Source organism: Oncorhynchus nerka, linkage group LG2 (assembly GCF_034236695.1).
Source record: "Oncorhynchus nerka isolate Pitt River linkage group LG2, Oner_Uvic_2.0, whole genome shotgun sequence".
NCBI lineage: Eukaryota > Metazoa > Chordata > Actinopteri > Salmoniformes > Salmonidae > Oncorhynchus > Oncorhynchus nerka.
In genome coordinates, this window is record NC_088397.1 from 86876211 (window position 1) to 86901319 (window position 25109).

The 25109-nt window shown below is 43.9% G+C and overlaps 1 protein-coding gene across 1 annotated transcript in view; it reads right to left on the reverse strand.

The window, feature by feature from the left end:
* Nucleotides 1-25109, reverse strand: part of LOC115117330 (cadherin-22-like) — a 173301-nt gene that overhangs the window by 89961 nt on the left and 58231 nt on the right. Inside the window, exons 3-5 of the mRNA XM_065021930.1 lie at nucleotides 20567-20686; nucleotides 11279-11446; nucleotides 7934-8121 (exon numbers count right to left, since the gene is read on the reverse strand). Of these exons, the coding sequence (XP_064878002.1) occupies nucleotides 7934-8121; nucleotides 11279-11446; nucleotides 20567-20686 (476 nt within the window). The remainder of the gene's footprint in view (nucleotides 1-7933; nucleotides 8122-11278; nucleotides 11447-20566; nucleotides 20687-25109) is intronic.

The window sequence follows — 25109 nt, forward strand, 5'->3', positions numbered from 1 at the left end:
ATTGATCTCCTTCCGGGTACCACTCCCCCGGGGTAGACTATACTCTCTGTCGGCTCCCCGAACGTAAGGCTCTCGAAGATTATTTGTCTGTAGCTCTCGACGCCGGTACCGTAGTCCCTTCCTCCTCTCCCGCCGGAGCGGGTTTTTTTGTTAAGAAAAAGGACGGGACCCTGCGCCCCTGCGTGGATTATCGAGGGCTGAATGACATAACGGTTAAGAATCGTTATCCGCTTCCCCTTATGTCTTCAGCCTTCGAGATCCTGCAGGGAGCCAGGTTTTTCACTAAGTTGGACCTTCGTAACGCTTACCATCTCGTGCGCATCAGCGAGGGGGACGAGTGGAAAACGGCGTTTAACACTCCGTTAGGGCACTTTGAATACCGGGTTCTGCCGTTCGGTCTCGCTAACGCTCCAGCTGTCTTTCAGGCATTAGTGAATGATGTACTGAGAGACATGCTGAACATCTTTGTTTTCGTTTACCTTGACGATATCCTGATTTTTTCACCGTCACTCCAGATTCATGTTCAGCACGTTCGACGTGTCCTCCAGCGCCTTTTAGAGAATTGTCTTTATGTGAAGGCTGAGAAGTGCGCTTTTCATGTCTCCTCCGTCACAATTCTCGGGTCTGTTATTTCCGCTGAAGGCATTCAGATGGATCCCGCTAAGGTCCAAGCTGTCAGCGATTGGCCCGTCCCTAAGTCACGTGTCGAGCTGCAGCGCTTTCTCGGTTTCGCGAATTTCTATCGTCGTTTCATTCGTAATTTCGGTCAGGTGGCAGCTCCTCTCACAGCCCTTACTTCTGTCAAGACGTGCTTTAAGTGGTCCGTTTCCGCCCAGGGAGCTTTTGATCTCCTCAAGAAGCGTTTTACATCCGCTCCTATCCTTGTTACACCTGACGTCTCTAGACAGTTCATTGTCGAAGTTGACGCGTCGGAGGTGGGCGTGGGAGCCATTCTGTCCCAGCGCTCCCATTCTGACGATAAGGTCCACCCTTGCGCGTATTTTTCTCATCGCCTGTCGCCGTCAGAACGTAACTATGATGTGGGAAACCGCGAACTGCTCGCCATCCGCTTAGCCCTAGGCGAATGGCGACAGTGGTTGGAGGGGGCGACTGTTCCTTTTGTCGTTTGGACTGACCATAAGAACCTTGAGTACATCCGTTCTGCCAAACGACTTAATGCGCGTCAGGCTCGTTGGGCGCTGTTTTTCGCTCGTTTCGAGTTCGTTATTTCTTATCATCCGGGCTCAAAGAACACCAAGCCTGATGCTTTATCCCGTCTCTTCAGTTCTTCAGTAGCCTCCACCGACCCCGAGGGGATTCTCCCTGAGGGGCGTGTTGTCGGGTTGACTGTCTGGGGAATTGAGAGGCAGGTAAAGCAAGCACTCACTCACACTCCGTCGCCGCGCGCTTGTCCTAGGAACCTTCTTTTCGTTCCCGTTCCTACTCGTCTGGCCGTTCTTCAGTGGGCTCACTCTGCCAAGTTAGCCGGCCACCCCGGCGTTCGGGGTACGCTTGCTTCTATTCGCCAGCGTTTTTGGTGGCCCACTCAGGAGCGTGACACGCGTCGTTTCGTGGCTGCTTGTTCGGACTGCGTGCAGACTAAGTCCGGTAACTCTCCTCCTGCCGGCCGTCTCAGACCGCTTTCCATTCCCTCTCGACCGTGGTCTCACTTCGCCTTAGACTTTATTACCGGTCTGCCTTCGTCAGCGGGGAAGACTGTTATTCTAACGGTTGTCGATAGGTTCTCTAAGGCGGCTCATTTTATTCCCCTCGCTAAGCTTCCTTCTGCTAAAGAGACGGCACAAATCATCATTGAGAATGTTTTCAGAATTCATGGCCTTCCGTCAGACGCCGTTTCGGACAGGGGTCCGCAATTCACGTCTCAATTTTGGAGGGAGTTTTGCCGTTTGATTGGGGCTTCCGTCAGTCTCTCTTCCAGTTTTCACCCCCAGTCTAACGGTCAAGCAGAACGGGCCAATCAGACTATTGGTCGCATCTTACGCAGTCTTTCCTTTCGAAACCCTGCGTCTTGGGCAGAACAGCTCCCCTGGGCAGAATACGCTCACAACTCGCTTCCTTCGTCTGCGACCGGGCTATCTCCTTTTCAGAGTAGCCTCGGGTACCAGCCTCCTCTGTTCTCGTCCCAGCTCGCCGAGTCCAGCGTCCCCTCCGCTCAGGCTTTTGTCCAACGTTGGGAGCGCACCTGGAAGAGGGTCAGGTCTGCACTTTGCCGTTATAGGGCGCTGACTGTGAGAGCCGCTAATAAGCGTAGGACTAAGAGTCCTAGGTATTGTCGCGGTCAGAGAGTATGGCTCTCCACTCGTAACCTTCCCCTTATGACAGCTTCTTGCAAATTGACCCCGCGGTTCATTGGTCCGTTCCGTATTTCTCAGGTCGTTAATCCTGTCGCAGTGCGACTTCTTCTTCCGCAACATCTTCGTCGCGTTCACCCGGTCTTCCATGTCTCCTGTGTCAAGCCTTTTCTTCGTGCCCCCGTTCGTCTCCCCCCCCTCCCCCCGTCCTTGTCGAGGGCGCACCTATCTACAGGGTCCGGAAGATTATGGACATGCGTCCTCGGGGCCGTGGTCATCAGTACCTAGTGGATTGGGAGGGGTACGGTCCTGAGGAAAGGAGTTGGGTTCCATCTCGGGACGTGCTGGACCGTTCGCTGATCGATGATTTCCTCCGTTGCCGCCAGGTTTCCTCCTCGAGTGCGCCAGGAGGCGCTCGGTGAGTGGGGGGGTACTGTCATGTATTGTCATGTTGTCTTGTCCCTGTGCTTTCTCTTCTCTTCGTTTCCCCCTGCTGGTCGTATTAGGTTACTTTCTCTCTCTCTATCTCTCTCTCTCTCTATCGTTCCGTTCCTGCTCCCAGCTGTTCCTCATTCTCCTAACGACCTCGTTTACTCTCTCACACCTGTCCCCTCTTTTGCCCTCTGATTAGGTCTCTATTTCTCTCTCTGTTTCTGCTTCTGTCCTTGTCGGATTCTTGTTTGCTTTGCCCTTGTCCCGTCCTGTCGTTATCTGCCTCTTCATCAGATGCTGCGTGTGAGCAGGTGTCTCTGTCCTCTACGGCCCGCGCCTACCCGGAGGGACCCGCAGTCTGTTGCCGCTAGCCCTGCTATTCTCCTCTACTACTAGAAGGGGGACTCTCCTGTAAAGATAGAGGATTTATGTTTTCCCTGTTTGGACATTAAAAGACTCTGTTTCTGTTAAATCGCTTTTGGGTCCTCACTCACCTACATAACAGGGTGGTTGTATCCTGTGTTAGTGTTTTCACCATACGGGACTGCTTCGGATGTTTGTTTGTACTTTTGCTATTTTGTTCAGTGTTCTGTTGATTTATTAAATATATAATTATGGACACTTACCATTTACATTTACGTCATTTAGCAGACGCTCTTATCCAGAGCGACTTACAAATTGGTGCTTTCACCTTATGACATCCAGTGGAACAGCCACTTTACAATAGTGCATCTAGGTCTTTTAAGGGGGGGTGAGAAGGATTACTTTATCCTATCCTAGGTATTCCTTAAAGAGGTGGGGTTTCAGGTGTCTCCGGAAGGTGGTGATTGACTCCGCTGTCCTGGCGTCGTGAGGGAGTTTGTTCCACCATTGGGGGGCCAGAGCAGCGAACAGTTTTGACTGGGCTGAGTGGGAACTGTACTTCCTCAGTGGTAGGGAGGCGAGCAGGCCAGAGGTGGATGAACGCAGTGCCCTTGTTTGGGTGTAGGGCCTGATCAGAGCCTGGAGGTACTGAGGTGCCGTTCCCCTCACAGCTCCGTAGGCAAGCACCATGGTCTTGTAGCGGATGCGAGCTTCAACTGGAAGCCAGTGGAGAGAGCGGAGGAGCGAGGTGATGTGAGAGAACTTGGGAAGGTTGAACACCAGACGGGCTGCGGCGTTCTGGATGAGTTGTAGGGGTTTAATGGCACAGGCAGGGAGCCCAGCCAACAGCGAGTTGCAGTAATCCAGACGGGAGATGACAAGTGCCTGGATTAGGACCTGCGCCGCTTCCTGTGTGAGGCAGGGTCGTACTCTGCGGATGTTGTAGAGCATGAACCTACAGGAACGGGCCACCGCCTTGATGTTATTTGAGAACGACAGGGTGTTGTCCAGGATCACGCCAAGGTTCTTAGCGCTCTGGGACGAGGACACAATGGAGTTGTCAACCGTGATGGTGAGATCATGAAACGGGCAGTCCTTCCCCGGGAGGAAGAGCAGCTCCGTCTTGCCGAGGTTCAGCTTGAGGTGATGGTCCGTCATCCACACTGATATGTCTGCCAGACATGCAGAGATGCGATTCGCCACCTGGTCGTCAGAAGGGGGAAAGGAGAAAATTAATTGTGTGTCGTCTGCATAGCAATGATAGGAGAGACCATGTGAGGTTATGACAGAGCCAAGTGACTTGGTGTATAGCGAGAATAGGAGAGGGCCTAGAACAGAGCCCTGGGGGACACCAGTGGTGAGAGCACGTGGTGAGGAGACGGATTCTCGCCACGCCACCTGGTAGGAGCGACCTGTCAGGTAGGACGCAATCCAAGCGTGGGCCGCGCCGGAGATGCCCAACTCGGAGAGGGTGGAGAGGAGGATCTGATGGTTCACAGTATCGAAGGCAGCCGATAGGTCTAGAAGGATGAGAGCAGAGGAGAGAGAGTTAGCTTTAGCAGTGCGGAGCGCCTCTGTGATACAGAGAAGAGCAGTCTCAGTTGAATGACTAGTCTTGAAACCTGACTGATTTGGATCAAGAAGGTCATTCTGAGAGAGATAGCGGGAGAGCTGGCCAAGGACGGCACGTTCAAGAGTTTTGGAGAGAAAAGAAAGAAGGGATACTGGTCTGTAGTTGTTGACATCGGAGGGATCGAGTGTAGGTTTTTTCAGAAGGGGTGCAACTCTCGCTCTCTTGAAGACGGGAGGGACGTAGCCAGCGGTCAGGGATGAGTTGATGAGCGAGGTGAGGTAAGGGAGAAGGTCACCGGAGATGGTCTGGAGAAGAGAGGAGGGGATAGGGTCAAGCGGGCAGGTTGTTGGGCGGCCGGCCGTCACAAGACGCGACATGTCATCTGGAGAGAGAGGGGAGAAAGAGGTCAGAGCACAGGGTAGGGCAGTGTGAGCAGAACCAGCGGTGTCGTTTGACTTAGCAAACGAGGATCGGATGTCGTCGACCTTCTTTTCAAAATGGTTGACGAAGTCATCTGCAGAGAGGGAGGAGGGGGGGGGAGGGGGAGGAGGATTCAAGAGGGAGGAGAAGGTGGCAAAGAGCTTCCTAGGGTTAGAGGCAGATGCTTGGAATTTAGAGTGGTAGAAATTGGCTTTAGCAGCAGAGACAGAGGAGGAAAATGTAGAGAGGAGGGAGTGAAAGGATGCCAGGTCCGCAGGGAGGCGAGTTTTCCTCCATTTCCGCTCGGCTACTCCTCCTCTGAAGAAGAGGAATTCCGTTACAAGGGGTCATAATAGTTAAGCCAAACCGTTCAGACGATACAGACATTTTGTGTGAAGATGGATTTTCTGGATGTCTCATGGTCTGACAAACTCCGCTGTACTGTAGCTCGGGCACTAATATAGGTGGATGAAAAAGGCTGATATAGGCGGAAGAAAAAAACCTGATATCTCTAGCTTAAACTGATGGATTTTGATGGGGATTTTTGTATCTTACTTACTGTAGATGGAATCATGACTGTTAAGGATTAAAGTCACCATTGGCCTCATTGTGGAATCCCTGAGCCGTTTCCTTCCTCTCCGGTGCATTAGAAAACCTCCCTGGTCTTTGTGGTTAATCTGTATTTGAAATTCACTGCTCGTCTGAGGGACCTTACAGATACTTGTATGTGGGGGTACAGAGATGAGGTAGTCATTCAAAAATCATGTTAATCACTATTATTGCACACAGAGTGAGTCCATGCAACTTACACATTTTTACTCCTGAACTTATTATGGCTTGCCATAACAAAGGGGTTGAAAACTTATTGACTTAAGACACTTCAGGATTTCATTAACTTGTAAAAATGGTGAAATACATAATTCCACTTTGATATTATGGGGTATTGTGTGTAGGCCAGTGACAAACAAACATCTCTATTTAATCTATTTTAAATTCAGGCTAAAACAGCAACATTTGGAAAAAGTCTAGGGGTGTGACGTAAATACTTTCTGAAGGCACTGACTGTACCGTATATATACAGTACTAGTCAAAAGTTTGGACACATCTACTCATTCAAGGGTTTTCTTTATTTTTTACTATTTTCTACATTGTAGAATAATAGTGAAGATATCAAAACTATGAAATAATGCATTTGGAATCATGCAGTATCCAAAAAACTGTTAAACAAATCAAGATGTATTTTATATTTGAGATTCTTCAAAGTAGCCACCCTTTGCCTTGATGACAGATTTGACAACACACTCTTGGAATTCTCTCAACCAGCTTCATGAGGTAGTCACCTGGAATGCAATTCGATTAACAGGTGTGCCTTGTTAAAAGTACATTTGTGGAATTTATTTCCTTCTTAATGCGTTTGAGCCAATCAGTTGTGCTGTGACATGGTAGGGGTGGTATACAGAAGATAGCCCTATTTGGTAAAAGACCAAGTCCATATTATGGCAAGAACAGCTCAAATAAGCAAAGAAAACAACATTCCATCATTACTTTAAGACATGAAAATGTCAAGTTTCATCAAGTGCAGTCGCAAAAACCATCAAGGGCTATGAGAATACTTGCTCTCATAAGGACCGCCACAGGAAAGGAAGACCCAGAGTTACCTCTGTTGCAGAGGATAAGTTCATTAGAGTTACCAAACTTAGAAATTGCAGCCCCAAAAAATGCTTCACAGAGTTCAAGTAACAGAAACATCTCAACATCAACTGTTCAGAAGAGACTGTGTTAGTCAGGCCTTCATGGTCGAATTGCTGCAAAGAAACTACAACTAAAGGACACCAATAAGAAGATGAAACTTGCTTGGGCCAAGAAACACCGGCAATGAACATTAGACCGGTGGAAATTTTTCCTTTGCTCTGATGAGTACAAAATGGAGATTTTTGGTTCCAACGCCGTGTCTTTGTGAGACAGAGTAGGTGGACGGATAATCTCCACATGTGAAGTTCGCACCGTGAAGCATGGAGGAGGAGGTGTGATGGTGCTTTGCTGGTGACACTGTCTGTGATTTATTTAGAATTCAAGGCACACTTAACCAGAATGACTAACACAGCATTCTGCAGCGATACGCCATCCCATCTGGTTTGCAGTTAGTGGAACTATCATTTGTTTTTTCAACCGGAAAATGACCCAAAACAACTCCAGGCTGTGTAAGGGCCATTTGACCAAGAAGGAGAGTGATGGTGTGCTGCATCAGATGACCTGGCCTCCACAATCACCCAACCTCAACCCAATTGAGATGGTTTGGGATGAGTTGGACAGCAGAGTGAAGGAAAAGCAGCCAACAAGTGCTCAGCATACATGTATGTGGGAACTCCTTCAAGACTGTTGGAAAAGCATTCCAAGTGAAGCTGGTTGAGAGAATGCGAAGAGTGTTCAAAACTGTCATCAAGGGGTGGCTACTTTGAAGAATCTAAAATATAAATATAAAATACATGCTATAACATTTGCAAATCTGTGTAAGCAACCAATACATTTTGATTTGATTTAACTCAAATGCTCCGACTTAAACATTACAATGGCTGGAGCAGAGGGCAGCCGCAGGGCCCACTGAGAGGTTTAGGTCCTTGCTCAAGGAAAAATTGGCGATAGGTGGCACCTGAGATATTACTGCCAGCAACCCTCCAGTTGCCTGCTCACTCCTGACAGTGTTTTTCCCCACACAGTCAGCACTGGGATTTTAACCGGCAACCCTCCGGTTGCTGGCCCGCTACATTAACCTCGAGGCTATCGCTGGCCCCAAATCCAAACTGATCTCAAATCAGCTTCATTCTACTCCCACCTTTTTGATAGTGATGACGGCTTCCTGTGTGTCTCCGTCGGTGGTAACCTTGAAGAGTTCCCCGCCCTCCTCGTCTTTGATCAGGTAGCTCATGTCCGTGTTCTCCCCCATGTCCGTATCTGTGGCGATCACCCTCCCCACCGGTGTCCCCACGGCCGCCCCCTCAGACACCGAAAACTGGTACATCTCTGAAGGAGGGGAATGGGGAGTAGGTGGAAAAGGAGGGAAGAAGAGGAGAGAAAATGGAAGAGGGTGAAGAGAAAGACAGGAGCGTGGAGGATGAAGATTAGGAGAAGGGTGACGACAGGGAGGAGGAAGAGAAGGAGAAGGTTAACGAGAAGATGTAGAGGTAGAGTAGATGGTGAAAATGAGAGGAAGGAAGTGGAAGAAGGACAAATGTATTCAATACAGACAAGCCCACCATTTACTGTATGTAAGAGCACTCTTCCCATTGCCAGGACAATTCAGCAAAAAGAGAATTCACCCAGGAGTTTTATTCTGTAGAGCCAACTTAGTTGCTCATGAATCCATCCACCCCCAATGCTTGACCCTTAACCCAATTGGCCCTCAGAATTCCCTTTAAGTAATGCACTGGATCTTTGCTCATGTTTGAACAAGGCTAGACCAAGGCACTATGCGATTATGTTAACCACGTCTGGTAAAGATGCTGACCCCGGGTGATCATTGGCAAGGCATGGAGTCTATGTATGGAAGGTTTTACGCTTACTCTTTCAACATCCTCCTGTAAAATGTCCAAAATAGACTTTCTTTCACAGCACTTCCACAGCACAAAGCCACATTTTGTGTGAGATATCAGCACAGGGGTCAATTACATTTCAATTCAGTCAATTCAAAACGGAAATTACAATTACAATTTTCCTCAATGATTCCCTATGAAAATATTTAGTTGGAATTGCAATTTCTGTTTAATTCCTGAATGAAGGAAATTTAAATGGAATTGACCCCAACCCTGTAGGACGCATAAATAAAACAGCTGCACATGTCACACAACCCTGTTCTTTTCTAATAAAACTATGTATCCTCGAACCGCAGACAGCATTTCGAAAGGAAGTTATAGAAGAGAGAAAATCACATAGGTGACAGCCAGGAAACGAAATTAGATTATGTGAGACAAAGCTATGAGACCGTCACGACTGGAGCGTCACAACACTTGAACTTAGACTGAGCTCGCTTAGCTTTAATAACATGTATTGTTGTTTATCTCAAAAAAGTGGGAGAGGAAAAGTGGGAAAGAGCAATAACACCGCTATTCATAGGCTATAGAGTCTGGAGTCTTAACAGGAAGTACCTTTTTCTGTCATTCGTTATGAGCTAGTTATATGCAGAGGGTTTACAAAAGAACTAAACATGCAATTCCACTAAGATGTCCAGGGTACAATAGAAAGGGTTCTTGAAGTTTCTAAATCATGTACTAGCGTCAGAGGTAAGATTTCCCCCAGCAGGAAATACAGATTCAAGTAAAACATCATTTTACTGAGCACCATTGTGAAATGTACAATGAAATATAATACACGTTTTTTTGCTGTAGCGAGAAGTACAAGCTGGGTCCAAATTGGTTCACCTGAGATTCATTTATCAAATACAATCTGAGAAATCAAATTGAAAAGTTTCAGAATTGTAAATAATTACAAAGCATTTTTACAGCCTAAGTTCCTGATTAAATAGGTAGGAAGGAAAGACCTCTGGAGTAATGCATCCATTTTAACATTCAATATGCATTCTGATCTTAAACAGTAAGAACAGGCTGGGTAACATTGTGAAACAAAGTAGCTGGATCATCAACTTAACTGACCTTTCAGACCGTTCTCACCTGTAGTATCAGCCACCAGTGACACTCACTCATGGCACAATACATTCTGAGGGACACACAGCAGCCCTTGTTTGATGAATTTATGTTGCTTCTCTCAAAGCGCAGATAGACTCCCCACGTTCAAAACTAATAGGTCTAAACTTCATGCCAGCTGCTATCAGCTTTCTCCATAAGCTGTATTGTTATTGTTAGCTGTGTACATATTGCTGTATGCATTGCTTTGGTGTATATTTATATTCATGTGTTCAATGTGTTTTTACTATGTGCTACAAAATGAATTGCTCCCCGGGGATAATAAACACTCTACTAGTATTCAAACAGTGTTCTGTATATTGACCATAATGTTATTACATTATGGCCTTTGACCTTTCTCCAGCTGATAAATAACGGATGTCCCCAACATAAATCCATACCACTGGAATGTTAAAATTGTTAAATCAACTCCATCTTATCGTATGCAGACATATGGAAACTCCCAAAACCGCTTTCATCAGATGATTGCCTAACCCTTCTTAGCGGAGTGGATAAATATAAGTGAAATTATTTTCTCAGAGTGCTTCTGACCACTCCATGTAGTCCATTACTTCTATTACTGATGGGGGTACTTCTATTACTGATGGGGGTACATCTATTACTGATGGGGGTACATCTAATACTGATGGGGGTACATATTACTGATGGGGGTACATCTATTACTGATGGGTGTACATCTAATACTGATGGGGGTATTTCTATTACTGATGGGGAACGTAAATTACTGATGGAGGTACATCTATTACTGATGGGTGTACATATAATACTGATGGGGTTACTTCTATTACTGATGGGGATACATCTATTACTGATGGGGGTACATCTATTACTGATGGGTGTACTTCTATTACTGATGGGGGTACATCTATTACTGATGGGGAAACGTATATTACTGATGGGTGTACTTCTATTACTGATGGGGGTACATCTATTACTGATGGGGAAACGTATATTACTGATGGGTATACTGCTATTACTGATGGGGGTACATCTATTACTGATGGGTGTACTTCTATTACTGATGGGAAAACGTATATTACTGATGGGGTACATCTATTACTGATGGGGAAACTTCTATTACTGATGGGGGTACATCGATTACTGATGGGTGTACTTCTATTACTGATGGGGGTACATCTATTACTGATGGGTGTACTTCTATTACTGATGGGGGTATTTATATTACTGATGGGGAAAACTTTTATAACTGATTGGGGTACTTCTATTACTGATTGGGGTACTCCTATTACTGATGGGGGTACTTCTATTACTGATTGGGGTACTTCTATTACTGATAGGGTACTGCTATTACTGATGGGGGTATTTATATTACTGATGGGGGTACTTCTATTACTGATGGGGTACTTGTATTACTGATTGGGGTACTGCTATTACTGATGGGGTACTGCTATTACTGATGGGGTACTTCTATTACTGACTGGTGCAAGTTCACCGCTGCCATCAATATGAGAGTGACTCACTCTGCGGAAAGCGTGGTGGGTTGTCATTAACATCTGTGATCACTATGGTCACCGTGGTGGAGCCGGAAAGACCACCCATTTGGCCTGCCATATCGGTTGCCATGACGACCAGCTCATAGCGATCCTGCGTCTCCCGGTCCAGATCTGCCACAGCCGTCCGAATCAGTCCTGATAAGAGAGAGAGAGATCCAAAGGGAAAGGTCAAGTTAGCTCTTAGCTCTCATATACGATAGCCCGTTACATCTTCTCTGGTCGCAAATATCAATTTCAGCTAAGCACTCTATGACTGAGTTTACACAGGCAGCCCAATTCTGATCTTTTTTTCACTAATTGGTATTTTTACCAAACATATCAGCTCTGAAAAAGACCTGATGTGAAAAGATTGGATGTGATTAGTCAAAAGACCAATTAGCGTATTTTTTTTATTTTTTTGAATTGGGCTTCCTGTGTAAACACAGCCTATTAGAGGCACAAGTGCTGCACATTCCATTTCCCCCTCTCGGCTCGTCTTGATAGAGTAGATTGTGTCACATCCGTGGCTCCATGCACAGATCCTTACGGCTGAGCTCTATTAAAATTCATAATATATATGGGCCAAAATGAAGGCACACACAATTGAAGAATGAGGCTTATGTTCCGTCAAAAAAGCCTGTGCACGTGTTTCTCTGGCAGTCGGAGAGGAGTGGATTTAAGAGAGAAAACCACAACAATCTCATGAGTTGTCTTAATCCTACTCCAGTGAGCATTTTGTTCCGATGCTTTAACAACGCCCTTGGAGTACAGACCTACTGCTGTGTTTAGCCAGGTTTATGTTTCTACTGAAGTAACTATAGTTGGAAGTGGATTAGTCTGAGGTTTAAAAAAAATGGAACTTTGGTGGCCCCCTTCTATTTCATATCGGTATGAACAAATATACAATATTTCGCCAATGATAAGACTTGGAAATGTCTTAATCTCACATTTGTTCTGATCGATATAATGGCACTGCATATCCCTCTCCTAAACAGTACGTTAAGTTATTAGCATCTACATTTGGGCATTTCCATATCAGTACAATCCCTGGAGTTGAAAGGGGTTAAACTAATCTGAAGACAACATGACTGAGGTCAGATCACCATAACTAATTTACATGGTGGACATTCTAAAACCATGACAGTGTAATGACAAATACCAGCTTATTGTAGTTTGAGGAGCACCATGTGTATTTTCTCCATACAATATGTTTCCCCTTTACCTTCCAAGGTATGTTTCTCCAAGAACCTGGTGGAAAATAACGTCCCCGTACCATTGGCAGTATACAGCCAGAGCTCAATCTGAAGTACATCCTCAGCTAACACTTTATTTGGATAGTTCATCTGTAGATGCTCTATCAGTAGCATTTCAACTAACTATCTACTAAACCTAGCTCTAACCTTGACCCTTATCCTAACCCCAAACTTAACCCTTACCCTAAACCTAGCCTAATCTTAACCCTTACCCTAAACCTAGCCTAATCTTAACCCTTACCCTCAACCTAGCCTAATCTTAACCCTTACCCTAAACCTAGCCTAATCTTAACCCTTACCCTAAACCTAGCCTAATCTTAACCCTTACCCTAAACCTAGCCTAATCTTAACCCTTACCCTAAACCTAGCCTAATCTTAAACTTTACCCTAAACCTAGCCTAATAACCCTTACCCTAAACCTAGCCTAATCTTAAACCTTACCCTTAGCCTAATCTTAACCTTTACCCTAAACCTAGCCTAATCTTAAACCTTACCCTAAACCTAGCCTAATCTTAAATCTTACCCTAAACCTAGCCTAATCTTAACCCTTACCCTAAACCTAGCCTAATCTTAACCCTTACCCTAAACCTAGCCTAATCTTAACCTTACCCTAAACCTAGCCTAATCTTAAACCTTACCCTAAACCTAGCCTAATCTTAACCCTTACCCTAAACCTAGCCTAATCTTAAACCTTACCCTAAACCTAGCCTAATCTTAAACCTTACCCTAAACCTAGCCTAATCTTAAACCTTACCCTAAACCTAGCCTAATCTCAACCCTTGCCCTAAACCTAGCCTAATCTTAAACCTTACCCTAAACCTAGCCTAATCTTAACACTTACCCTAAACCTAGCCTAATCTTAAACCTTACCCTTATTCTAAACTTAACTCTAACCGTAGCAAGCAGTTGCTTATCAACAGATAGTTTGTTGATGTAATCCGGACTATCCAAAGTGTGACCCATCCTCAGGGCTAAGTACAATATTTTATATTACAATAAATATATTATAATAAATATATATTACAATAAACAGAAGAGAAAATAGAAAACCAGGGCAAGTGGTGAAATTCTGCTCCTTTCAGTGCAATTTCCACCCATATATATTTAGATACAGATCCTAGACTCACAATGAACCACATGAATCTCCTCTTTGTGCCACACTGGGTTCAAAGGCATTCTGTTTAATTTTTCTGTATTTAATTATCTGTATATGTTACATATGTCAACAGTGTTCCTTCCGTCCGTCCTTCTCCTCTTCCCTACCTGGGCTCGAACCAGGGACCCTTGGCACACATCGACAACAGTCAACCTCGAAGCATCGTTACTTATCGCACCACAAAGCCACAGCCCTTGCAGAACAAGGGAAACAACCACTTCAAGGTCTTAGAGCAAGTGACGCCACCGATTGAAACTCTATTAGAGCGCACCCCGCTAACTAGCTATCCATTTCACACCGGTTACATATGTATGTATTTACAGTGGCTTGCAAAAATTATTCACCCCCTTGGCATTTTTCCTATTTTGTTGCCTTAAAAAATGGAATTAAAATAGATTTTTCTGGGGGGGGGTTGTATCTTTTGATTTACACAATATGCCTACCACTTTGAAGATGTAACATATTTTATATTGTGAAACAAACAAGAAATAAGAATAATAACTTGAGCTTGCATAACTATTCACCCCCCCCAGAGTCAATACTTTGTAGAGCCTCCTTTTGCAGAAATAAAAGCTGCAAGTATCTTGAGGTATGACTCTACAAGCTTGGCACATCTAGCCACTGGGATTTTTGCAGATTCTTCAAGGCAAAACTGCTCCAGCTCCTTCAAGTTGGATGGGTTCTGCTGGTGTACAGCAATCTTTAAGTCATACCACAGAATCTAAATTGGATTGAGGTCTGGGCTTTGACTAGGTAATTCCAAGTGAGTGTTGCTTTAGTAGTATGCTTAGGGTCATTGTCCTGCTGGTAGGTGAACCACCGCCCCAGTCTCAAATCTCTGGAAGACAAACAGGTTTCCCTCAAGAATTTCCCTGTATTTAGCGGCATCCATCATTCCCTCAATTCTGAACAGTTTCCCAGTCCCTGCTGATGAAAAACATCCCCACAGCATGATGTTGCCACCACCATGCTTCACTGTCTGTGGGGGTGGTGTTCTCAGGGTGATTAGAGGTGTTGGGTTTGTTCCAGACATTGCATTTACCTTGAAGGCCAAAAAGCTCAATTTTAGTCTCATCTGACCAAAGTATCTTCTTCCATATGCCTTCTGGCGAACACCAAACATTTTTCCACATTTTTTTCTTCAAGAAATTGCTTTTTTCTGACCACTCTTCCATAGAGCCCAGCTCTGAGGAGTGTACAGCTTAAAGTGGATCTATGGACAGATACTCCAAGCTCCGATGTGGAGCTTTGCAGCTCCTTCAGGGTTATCTTAAGTCTCTTTGTTGAATCTCTGATTAATGCCCTCCTTGCCTGGTCCGTGAGTTTTGGTGGGCGGCCCTCTCTTGGCAGGTTTGTTGTGGTGCCATATTCGTTCCAATTTTTTATAATGGATTTAATGGTGCTCTGTGGGATGTTCAAAGTTTCATTTTTTTTTTTATAACCCAAACCTGATCTGTACTTCTCCACAACTTTGTCCCTGACCTGTTTGGAGAGCTCCTAGGTCTTCATGGTGCAGCTTGCTTGGTGGTGCTGCTTGCTTAGTTGTGTTGCAGACTCTGGGGCCTTTCAGAACAGGTATAAACAGTTGAAATCCAAAGTATTCATACACCTTAGCCAAATACATTTAAACTCAGTTTTTTTTACAATTCCTGACACTTAATCCTAGTAAAAATTGCCTGTCTTGGGTCAGTTAGGATCACCACTTACTTTTAAGAATATGAAATGTCAGAATAATAGTAGAGAGAATGTTTTACTTCAACTTTTATTTATTTCATCACATTCCCAGTGGGTCAGAAGTTTACATACACTCAATTAGTATTTTGTAGAATTGCCTTTAAATTGTTTAACTTGGGTCCAATGTTTCAAATCCTCCTGACAGAGAGGAATGAACTGAGTCAGGTTTCTAGGCCTCCTTGCTCGCACACACGTTTTCAGTTCTGCCTACAAATGTTCTATAGGATTTAGGTCAGGGCTTTGTGATGGCCACTCCAATACCTTGAATTTATTGTCCTTAAGCCATTTTGCCACAACTTTGGAAGTATGTCAATGTCATTGGGGCGGCAGGATAGCCTAGTGGTTAGAGCGTTGGACTAGTAACCGGAAGGTTGAAAGTTCAAACCCCCGAGCTGACAAGGTCGTTCTGCCCCTGAACAGGCAGGTAACCCACTGTTCCTAGGCTGTCATTGTAAATAAGAATTTGTTCTTAACTGACTTGCCTAGTAAAATAAAGGTAAAAATAAAAAATGGTATGTTATTGTCCATGTGGAAGACCCATTTGCAACCAAGCTTTAACTTCCTGACTGATGTCTTGAGATGTTGCTTCAATATATCCACATAATTTTACCTCCTCATGATGCCATCTATTTGTCCCTCCTGCAGCAAAGCACCCCCACAACATGATGCTGCCACCCCTGTGCTTCACGGTTGGGATGGTGTTCTTCGACTTGCAAGCTTCCCCCTTCTCCTCCAAACACAACTATGGTCATTATGGCCAAACAGTTATATTTTTGTTTCATCAGACCAGAGGACATTTCTCCAAAAAGTACACTCTTTGTCCCCATGTGCAGTTGCAAACCGTAGTCTGGCTTTATATGGCGGTTTTGGAGCAGTGGCTTCTTCCTTGCTGAGCGGCCTTTCAGGTTATGTCGATATAGGACTTGTTTAACTGTGGATATAGATACTTTTGTACTTGTTTCCTCCAGCATCTTCACAAGGTCCTTTGCTGTTGTTCTGGGATTGATTTGCACTTTTCGCACCAAAGTATGTTCATCTCTTGGAGACAGAACGCGTCTTCTTCCTGAGCAGTATGATGGCTGTGTGGTCCCATGGTGTTTATACTTGTGCACTATTGTTTGTACAGATGAACATGGTACCTTCAGGCGTTTGGAAATTGCACTCAAGGATGAACCAGACATGTGGAGGTCTACACTTGTGGAGGTCTTGGCTGATTTCTTTTGATTTTCCCATGATGTCAAGCAAAGAGGCACTGAGGTCGAGTCACCTCCAATTGACTCAAATGATGTCAATTAGCCTATCAGAATCTTCTAAAGCCATGACATCATTTTCTGGAATTTTCCAAGCTGTTTAAAGGCACAGTCAACTTAGTGTATGTAAACTTCTGACCCACTGGAATTGTGATACAGTGAATTGAAATAATCTGTCTGTAAACAATTGTTGGAAAAATGACTTGTGTCATGACAAAAGTAGATGTCCTAACCGACTTGCCAAAACTATAGTTTGTTAACAAGAAATTTGTGGAGTGGTTGAAAGCCGAGTTTTAATGACCGCCAACCTATGTTCCAACTTCAACTGTATATACTGAGATTATGTGACACTTAGTTTGCACATTGCACATTGCACATTGTACTTTATTTAACTAATTATGTGACTTCTGAAGGTAATTGGTTGCACCAGATCTTATTTAGGGGCTTCATAGCAAAGGGGGGGAATACTTATGCACGCACCTCTTTTCCGTTTGAATTTTTTAAATATTTTTTTTAAATAAGTAATTTATTTCATTTCACTTCACCATTTTGGACTATTTTGTGTATGTCCATTACATGAAATCCAAATAAAAATCCATTTAAATTACAGGTTGTAATGCAACAAAATAGGAAAAACGCCAAGGGGGATGAATACTATTGCAAGGCACTGTATGTATGCATGTATGTGTATATGTATGTATGTTTGTATGTATGTATGTATGTATATATATTATTTTACTGCTCTAGGGTTGTAATTATTTGTTTGTGTCAATTAATTATTTGTTTATGTGTCAAGTTAGTTTATTTGTCAGTTAACCTCATAAGGGATGGGTTGCCAATTTCACACAAAAATAAAATGTAATTCATTCATTCATTCATGATAAACTGAATGAGATGGCAATGGGAAGAGTCTACTCTCTGGTCAAATAGCGGGAGCCAAACTCTATTCCCTGGCGGGTTATCCACATCAAATTCTAAAGTTGCCCTGCCTTAGTTGATGGCACCTCTCCCAGTGCCTTGCATTGTGCTACTCAGCTAGACACACAACTTAGAGATTGCACTCACATTTAACATCAGGTAGCTGCAGGCAAAGCTTGTATGTCAGCATACTGTGCATAGGAAAATTCATCTGCAGGATATGGAGGCACATAATAATAGTTTTCAATAACCAAGGGCATGGGGGGCATCAGAAATACATATTTTTGCATCAGGTCTTTCTTAGTCAGAACTTATTCAACTCAATCAAATGTTTCTTGACTGCTAACATTTGTAACATTCTTGAAAGGGGATGTCATTCATAGCATACTATATATTGCACATCAATTGTCAATGACTATGAGTCCTGTGTATTTGCCTGTTAGTCGTTTCGGATAAGACCGTCTGCTACAGTAAATGACCAACATGTAAATGTATTTGTATGACAGTGTCTGAGAGCAGAGTGCCAGGTAGTTATGTCTCTTTCCTAGAAATGTATGGAATATAATTTCATAGAATCCTCAGGCTTTCATCCTGAGAAGAAGCTCACTTGAACTTCAATACCAAATACCACTCTGAAGTTCAAATACATTCAAATGACTGCTACTTTCGAAACATCCCTCAGACATTGGCCATTGATCATATTCTGGTCATGTATCTGGAACGGAGAAAAATATAGTGAAGGATTAACACTCTTCTGAATGACTGGGGCGACATTAATGAGGGGAAATTCACAGCTGCTCTGTTCTCTTGATGACCTCTACCCCCCACACCTATTTGAATGGTTAATGTCGATAAAAAAAGAAGGGGGGGGGGGGGAGACAAGAGTTGGTACGATCTGCAAGTCTCCAGGCCAACGTTGCCGAGACAAGGCCATTTATCATCTAGGCACTAGGGCCAACCGAATCAAAGTGGGGAGACAAAAAAAAGGAATCATTAAAAGTTTAGTGCTGCTCCCAGGAGGACATTTGCAGGCAACACAAACCTTGGGATATGCCTGAGAGACTACGATTTAAGCCCAGGTACAGGCCCTCAGACCAAAAGGGAATTCACCCAAATGTGCTGACTGGGAGAGATAATTAGAGAGTCCGCATCTGGACAGACTGTAATATAACACTTCAGAGATTTAATGGCAACAATTTTAATTTCAATATGTATCCTTATATGTTGAGAAATATAAACTCAGCAAAAAAAGAAACACCCCTTTTTCAGGACCTTGTCTTTCAAAGATAATTAGTAAAAATCCAAAGAACAACTCCATGGATCTTCATTGTAAAGAGTTTAAACACTGTTTCCCATGCTTCTTCAATTAACCATAAACAATTAATGAACATGCACCTGTGGAAAGGTCGATAAGACACTAACAGCTTACAGACGGTAGGCAATTAAGGTCACAGTTATGAAAACTTAGGACACTAAAGAGGCCTTTCTACTGACTCTGAAAAACACCAAAAGAAAGATGCCCAGGGTCCCTGCTCAGCTGTATGAATTTGCCTTAGGCATGCTACAAGGAGGCATGAGGACTGCAGGTGTGACCAGGGCAATAAATTGCAATGTCCGTACTATGAGACACCTAAGATAGCACTACAGGGAGACAGGACGGACAGCTGATCGTCCTCGCCGTGGCAGACCACGTCTAACAACACCTGCACAGGATCGGTACATCCGAACATCTCACCTGTGGGAAAGGGACAGAATGGCAACAGCAACTGCCCGAGTTACACCAGGAACGCATCAGTGCTCAGACTGTCCACAATAGGCTGAGAGAGGCTGGACTGAGAGCTTGTAGGCCTGCTGTAAGGCAGGTGCTCACCAGACTTCACCGGAAACAACGTTGCCTATGGGAACAAACCCACTGTCGATGGACCGGACTGGGATTGGGAAAAAGTGCTCTTCACTGATGAGTCACGGTTTTGTCTCACCAGGGGTAATGGTCAGATTCGTGTTTATCGTTGAAGGAATGAGCGTTACACTGAGGCCTGTACTCTGGAGCGGGATCGATTTGGAGGTGGAGGGTCCGTCATGGTCTGGGGCGGTGTGTAACAGCATCATCGGATTGAGCTTGTTGTCATTGCAGGCAATCTCAACGCTGTGTGTTACAGGGAAAACATCCTCCTCCCTCTTTTTGCAGGAGCATCAAGACATGACCCTCCAGCATGACAATGCCACCAACCATGCTGCTCGTTCTGTGTGTGATTTTCTGCAAGACATAAATGTCAGTGTTCTGCCATGGCCAGTGAAGAGCCCAGATCTCAATCCCATTGAGCATGTCTGGGACCTGTTGGATCGGAGGGTGAAGGCTAGGCCCATTTCCCCCAGAAATGTCCAGGAACTTGCAGTTGCCTTGGTGGAAGAGTGGGGTAACATCTCAGAGCAAGAACTAGCAAATCTGGTGCAGTCCATGACGAGGAGATGCACTGTAGTACTTAATGCAGCTGGTGGCCACACCAGATACTGACTGTTACTTTTGATTTTGTCCCCCCTTTGTTCAGGAACACATTATTCCATTTCTGTTAGTCACATGTCTGTGGAACTTGTTCAGTTTATGTCTCAGTGGTTGAATCTTGTTATGTTCACACAAATATTTACACATTTACACAAGTTTTCTGAAAATAAATGCATTTGACATTGAGAGGACATTTCTTTTTTTTCTGAGTTTAAGTACACAATATGACGTATGAGACAAGAAATATATCAACTCACTATTATTTCCGTGGATAAAGCATTGGGTTGGTACCTGTGTATTTCACTCAATATTGTAACACTACACGTATAATACTACAAGTAATACTTGTAAAATAAAAGTATTACCACAAGTAATATATAGTATATAAGTATTACTACAAGCAATACATAGTATACACATCATTTTTGACTCTGTCTGGTCATGCCAGGAGTCTGCCCTTACCAGTCTGTCTGTCCACGGTAAAGAAGCTCTCTCCGTCCAGCACACTGTACACCACCCTGGCACTGCTTCCGTACGTAGGGTCATCTGCATCCCATGCAGTGACCTTCATCACTGATGTTCCTGTGGGAGAATTGCATGTCAGAACAGCACAATAACACAAGGCTTCAGGACCTCCAGGCGTGCCCTTCACTTAAACAAACGGATAGTGAATCAGAGCGGAAGAGGAAGCGTGAGAGAGGGCAGGCTGGAGAGCTATTTTAATGCCCTGCATATTGTTTGTTACTGACAATAATGTGTTATTTCAGAACACCTCTACTAAACGACCTCTCCTTCGTAACAGAGCGTTATCAGGGATGAAAGAGCTCATCAAGATATTTAAGATCTCTATCTTCAAAGACAGATGGAAGAATGTTAATAATCAAACAAGCAACTAATGACGATTACAACCATTTATGAACCTGAATAGTTTCCATGACACCTTTAAAACAAATATTTATTGGGGGACACCGTTGTTTCATTGAAGCATAATTCTTGGCTGTTCTAAGTAAAATGTGTGTAGCCACAAGCCTCTGGCACTGCAAAGCCTATATTTTACATTTAGTCACACATTTTAGCCAAAGCAAAGCCTTAAGCCTATAAAGCTTAATGGGCCACAGTCCTGTGGGGAAAGAAAAACTCAACTAGCCTTTTAGCGGTGTTTCTCTGTGGAGAAACATCTTGTTTGGGGTGAATGGGTTGGTGGCAGCAATGGCCCCTCAAGGACGGAGAGTCAGCCTACATCCTTGGCCCAGCTATAGGTAATTACTGACAGCTGGTGTTGTCCACAAAAGGTCACAGCTGTAGCATTCCCAGAGCCCTGTCATGCCTTATGCTAATTATGCTAATTAGCAGAATGTGTCAGCGTTCTGTTTGTTTCCTGTCATGAGAGTCGCTCCCGAGGGTGGTGCAGGAAAAAGGATAGTGTATTATATTAAAAGCCACCCAGCCATTACCACAGGCGCCTCAGATCAGTATCTGTCTCCACCTTTTTGGTTTCTCCTTAATCTTCACTTGCTAGCAGGGCCTGGAACTTTTCTCCATGGTGGCTTGTGCTAGCTATTAGCATAGCTAGCTAAGGGGAATGATTTCCATGCAATGGCATGGAACTGAAGCCTAGGAATTCTGCGATGTTCTCGAACTCTTTCCTATTATTGCACCGCTAAATCCTCATCAGTGTAGCCCTTTGAGTTTAACCTAATTCCAGCTTTTAGTGATTCATATTTCACCTCATGTCGGATAATTCAAAGGCTGGATCTATTGATGCTGTTCTTATGGGGTCTTTAAGCATGTACTGTGTTGTATAATACCATCATTATCACTCCTAAAATGCTAAAGTAGACACCCTGCCTATCCTCAAACAAAGGGGTTTGTGTCATTGTATGGCTGAGACCAGTCTGAAATGTTTTTTATCGCCTTAAAAAGAGATGATATTAAGCAGATAACATTTTTGCATTGCTGGAAATGGGGGGGGGGTTGTGCATTTCTGCATACCTGGTTGTGCGCTGGTAAAGCTGAGAAGCTATTCCCATTCATGGGGTTATTTTGTTATCTTAATTTTCCCCAGGTAATAATCAGCGTGAAGCCATTTCGGGGCTGCCTGGGAGTGAGGCGGCTGGAAGAACTATATAAATGCAAATGCTAAGTTATTGTGTTTTTAAAATAGGGAAGTAGGAGTTATAGTCTGCAGCAGCTAGAGTCCTTATTAATGCCTTGACTGGCCTCAGCTTTCACAAGCAGAAGCAGCTAAGTCATTAGTTATTGGCTGGGGTGTTTGTCTGTTTTAGGCAGTCTACTTTGTGACAGCCTCAAGGGGATTTCAATAAAAGTTTTTGACTAACCCAATAGGAAAACAGAACAAAATATTACAGTAATGAGAAAATTATTATAATGAAGAAAGTGCCTGTTATTCATCATCTAAAGGTTTGTTTTGCTGTCTCTAAATAAAACTGGATGAGTAAATTGCTTTGATATGAGATAGAAGGTAGTGGAGTAATTATTTGCTTTATTTTTAATTTTTTACAGTTCATGGCAGTAATGGCAGATATGCACTTAGTGAACATATATTTTTTTTAAATGTTCCTGTTTGTTTGTGGGTCCTCCTCCTCTTTAGTTGAGCTTCACGTTGACTGTTCTCGATCTCTGGCTACTGTAGGTCTGTATAGACCTGCTCTTAGCACGTCCTGGCCATTAATATTGCATATACTGTGGAACTTCACACCACTGCTTCACAATATTAATAAAGGAGTTCTGAAGGCTATGTCTGCATCCCAACTGGCATCCTTATTCCCTACATAGTGTATTTATGTCTTATTTTATTTATTTAACTAGGCTAGGCAGTTAAGAAAAAAATCTGATTTACAATGACGGCCTACCCTGTCCAAATCCGGACAATGCTGGGCCGATTGTGTGCCGCCATACGGAACTCCCAATCATGGCCGGAAGTGATTCAGCCTGGGTCATGCTGTTTAATCAGCTTCTTGATATGCCACACCTGTCAGGTGGATGGATTATATTGGCAAAGGAGAAATACTCACTAACAGGGATGTAAACAAATGTGTACACAAAATTTGGAGTGAAATAAGCTTCTTAGGAAACATTTCTGGGATCTTTTATTTCAACTCACGGAACATGGGACCAACATTTTACATGTTGCGTTTATATTTTTGTTCAGAATACAATTGCTCAGAGAAAGACATTTTGTTTAACAAGTTATGTATATTTTTTTGTCAAAAAGATAGGGACCTAAAATATTGTCACCCCTGTTTTTAATATATTTCAATACCTCACCTTGCGAGGATAACAGAAGTCCGCCTTTAAAATAAAAAAAACACATTGGGAGAGATTGGGAGAGATCTTAGGCCATTGCTCTATACATAATCTTTCCAGATCCTTGATATCCTTCATCTGCTCTTATGGACTGCCCTCTTCAAATCAAAACCACAAGTTTTCAATGGGTTTCATGTCTTGTGACAAAGAGAAGGTCTCAAGGTTTTGCTCACCTGAGTTAGAATACCTCATGATAAGCTGCAGACCATATTATATACCAAGATAGTTACCATCTATACTTTTCATAGTTGTCTATTTACCACCACAAACTGATGCCCTCACTAAAATCATACTCAATGAGCTGTATAGGGTCATAAGCAAACAAGTAAGCAAACAACAAATGCATAAGCAAACAACAAATGCACATCCATAGGCAGCATTCCTAGTGGTCAGTGATTTTAATACAGGAAAACTGAAATCTGTCTTACTTCATTTTTTTACCAGCACGTCACCTGTGCAACTGGAGGCGACACAACTCTAGATCACTTTTACAACCACACACAGAAACGGATACAAAAGCTCTCCCTCTCCCACCATTTGGAAAATATGACCATAACTCTATCCTCTGGATTCCTGCTTTCAAGCAAAAACTCAAACAGGAAGTAGCAGTAACGGAAATGGTCCAATGAAGCGGATGCTAAGCTAGAGGACTGTTTTGCTAGCACAGACTGGAATAAGTTCTGGGATTCTTCCGATGACATTGAGGAGTACACCACATCAGTCACCAGCTTCATTAATAAGTATATCGACATCATCGTCCCCACAGTGACCTTACGTACATTTCCCAACCAGAAGCCATGGATTACAGGCAACAGCCGCACTGAGCATAAGGCTAGACCGGTCACAACTTGCAGACTTGTTTACGTGTTGCTGTGCGTTTTGTTGCCAACCTATTTTGCTACCTGACAACTTTACGGTTTTTACTTTTTAATTACCTTTTATATTTTTGTTTTTTCCCTCAACTTTTTCACTCCGGACGCTTTATCTGGACATGGTTCGTCAGGACCTCCAACAGCCGAAGCTAAGTAGTAACATTAACATGATGCCTTCTAATTGCAGTCGCTGTACTCATAATATACAGGAGAACGATCGCCTTACGGCCAGGATAGCTGTGCTACAAGCCCAGCTTCAGACGCAATCGTTAGGCAAGGGTAATTTCAGTGTAGGAAAGGATGAAACAGCGTCTGTGCCACCAGTAAGTACAGATAGTAGTATAAATCCCCTGGCACAGTCCCCTCAGCCGGACAACTTTCTCACGGTTTCTGGAAGGAAATGCTGTAGGAATGCTCAACCGGTGTCGCTCATTCAGCCGACAGAAACTTTCAACCGGTTTTCCCCATTAAGCAGCGACTCGGAGTCAGAGGCCGAGCCTTCTCTTGTCTCTACTCCTCCCGTTACGGGGTCTGAGACGCCGAAGCTTCCCACCATTAGCTCTGACAAATTGAAAACTCTAGTCATTGGCGACTCCATTACCCGCAGTATTAGACTTAAAACGAATCATCCAGCGATCATACACTGTTTACCAGGGGGCAGGGCTACCGACGTTAAGGCTAATCTCTCTAGTGGTGTGGGGGCTGTGCTTTGGCAAAGTGGGTGGGGTTATATCCTTCCTGTTTGGCCCTGTCCGGGGGTGTCCTCGGATGGGGCCACAGTGACTCCTGACCCCTCCTGTCTCAAC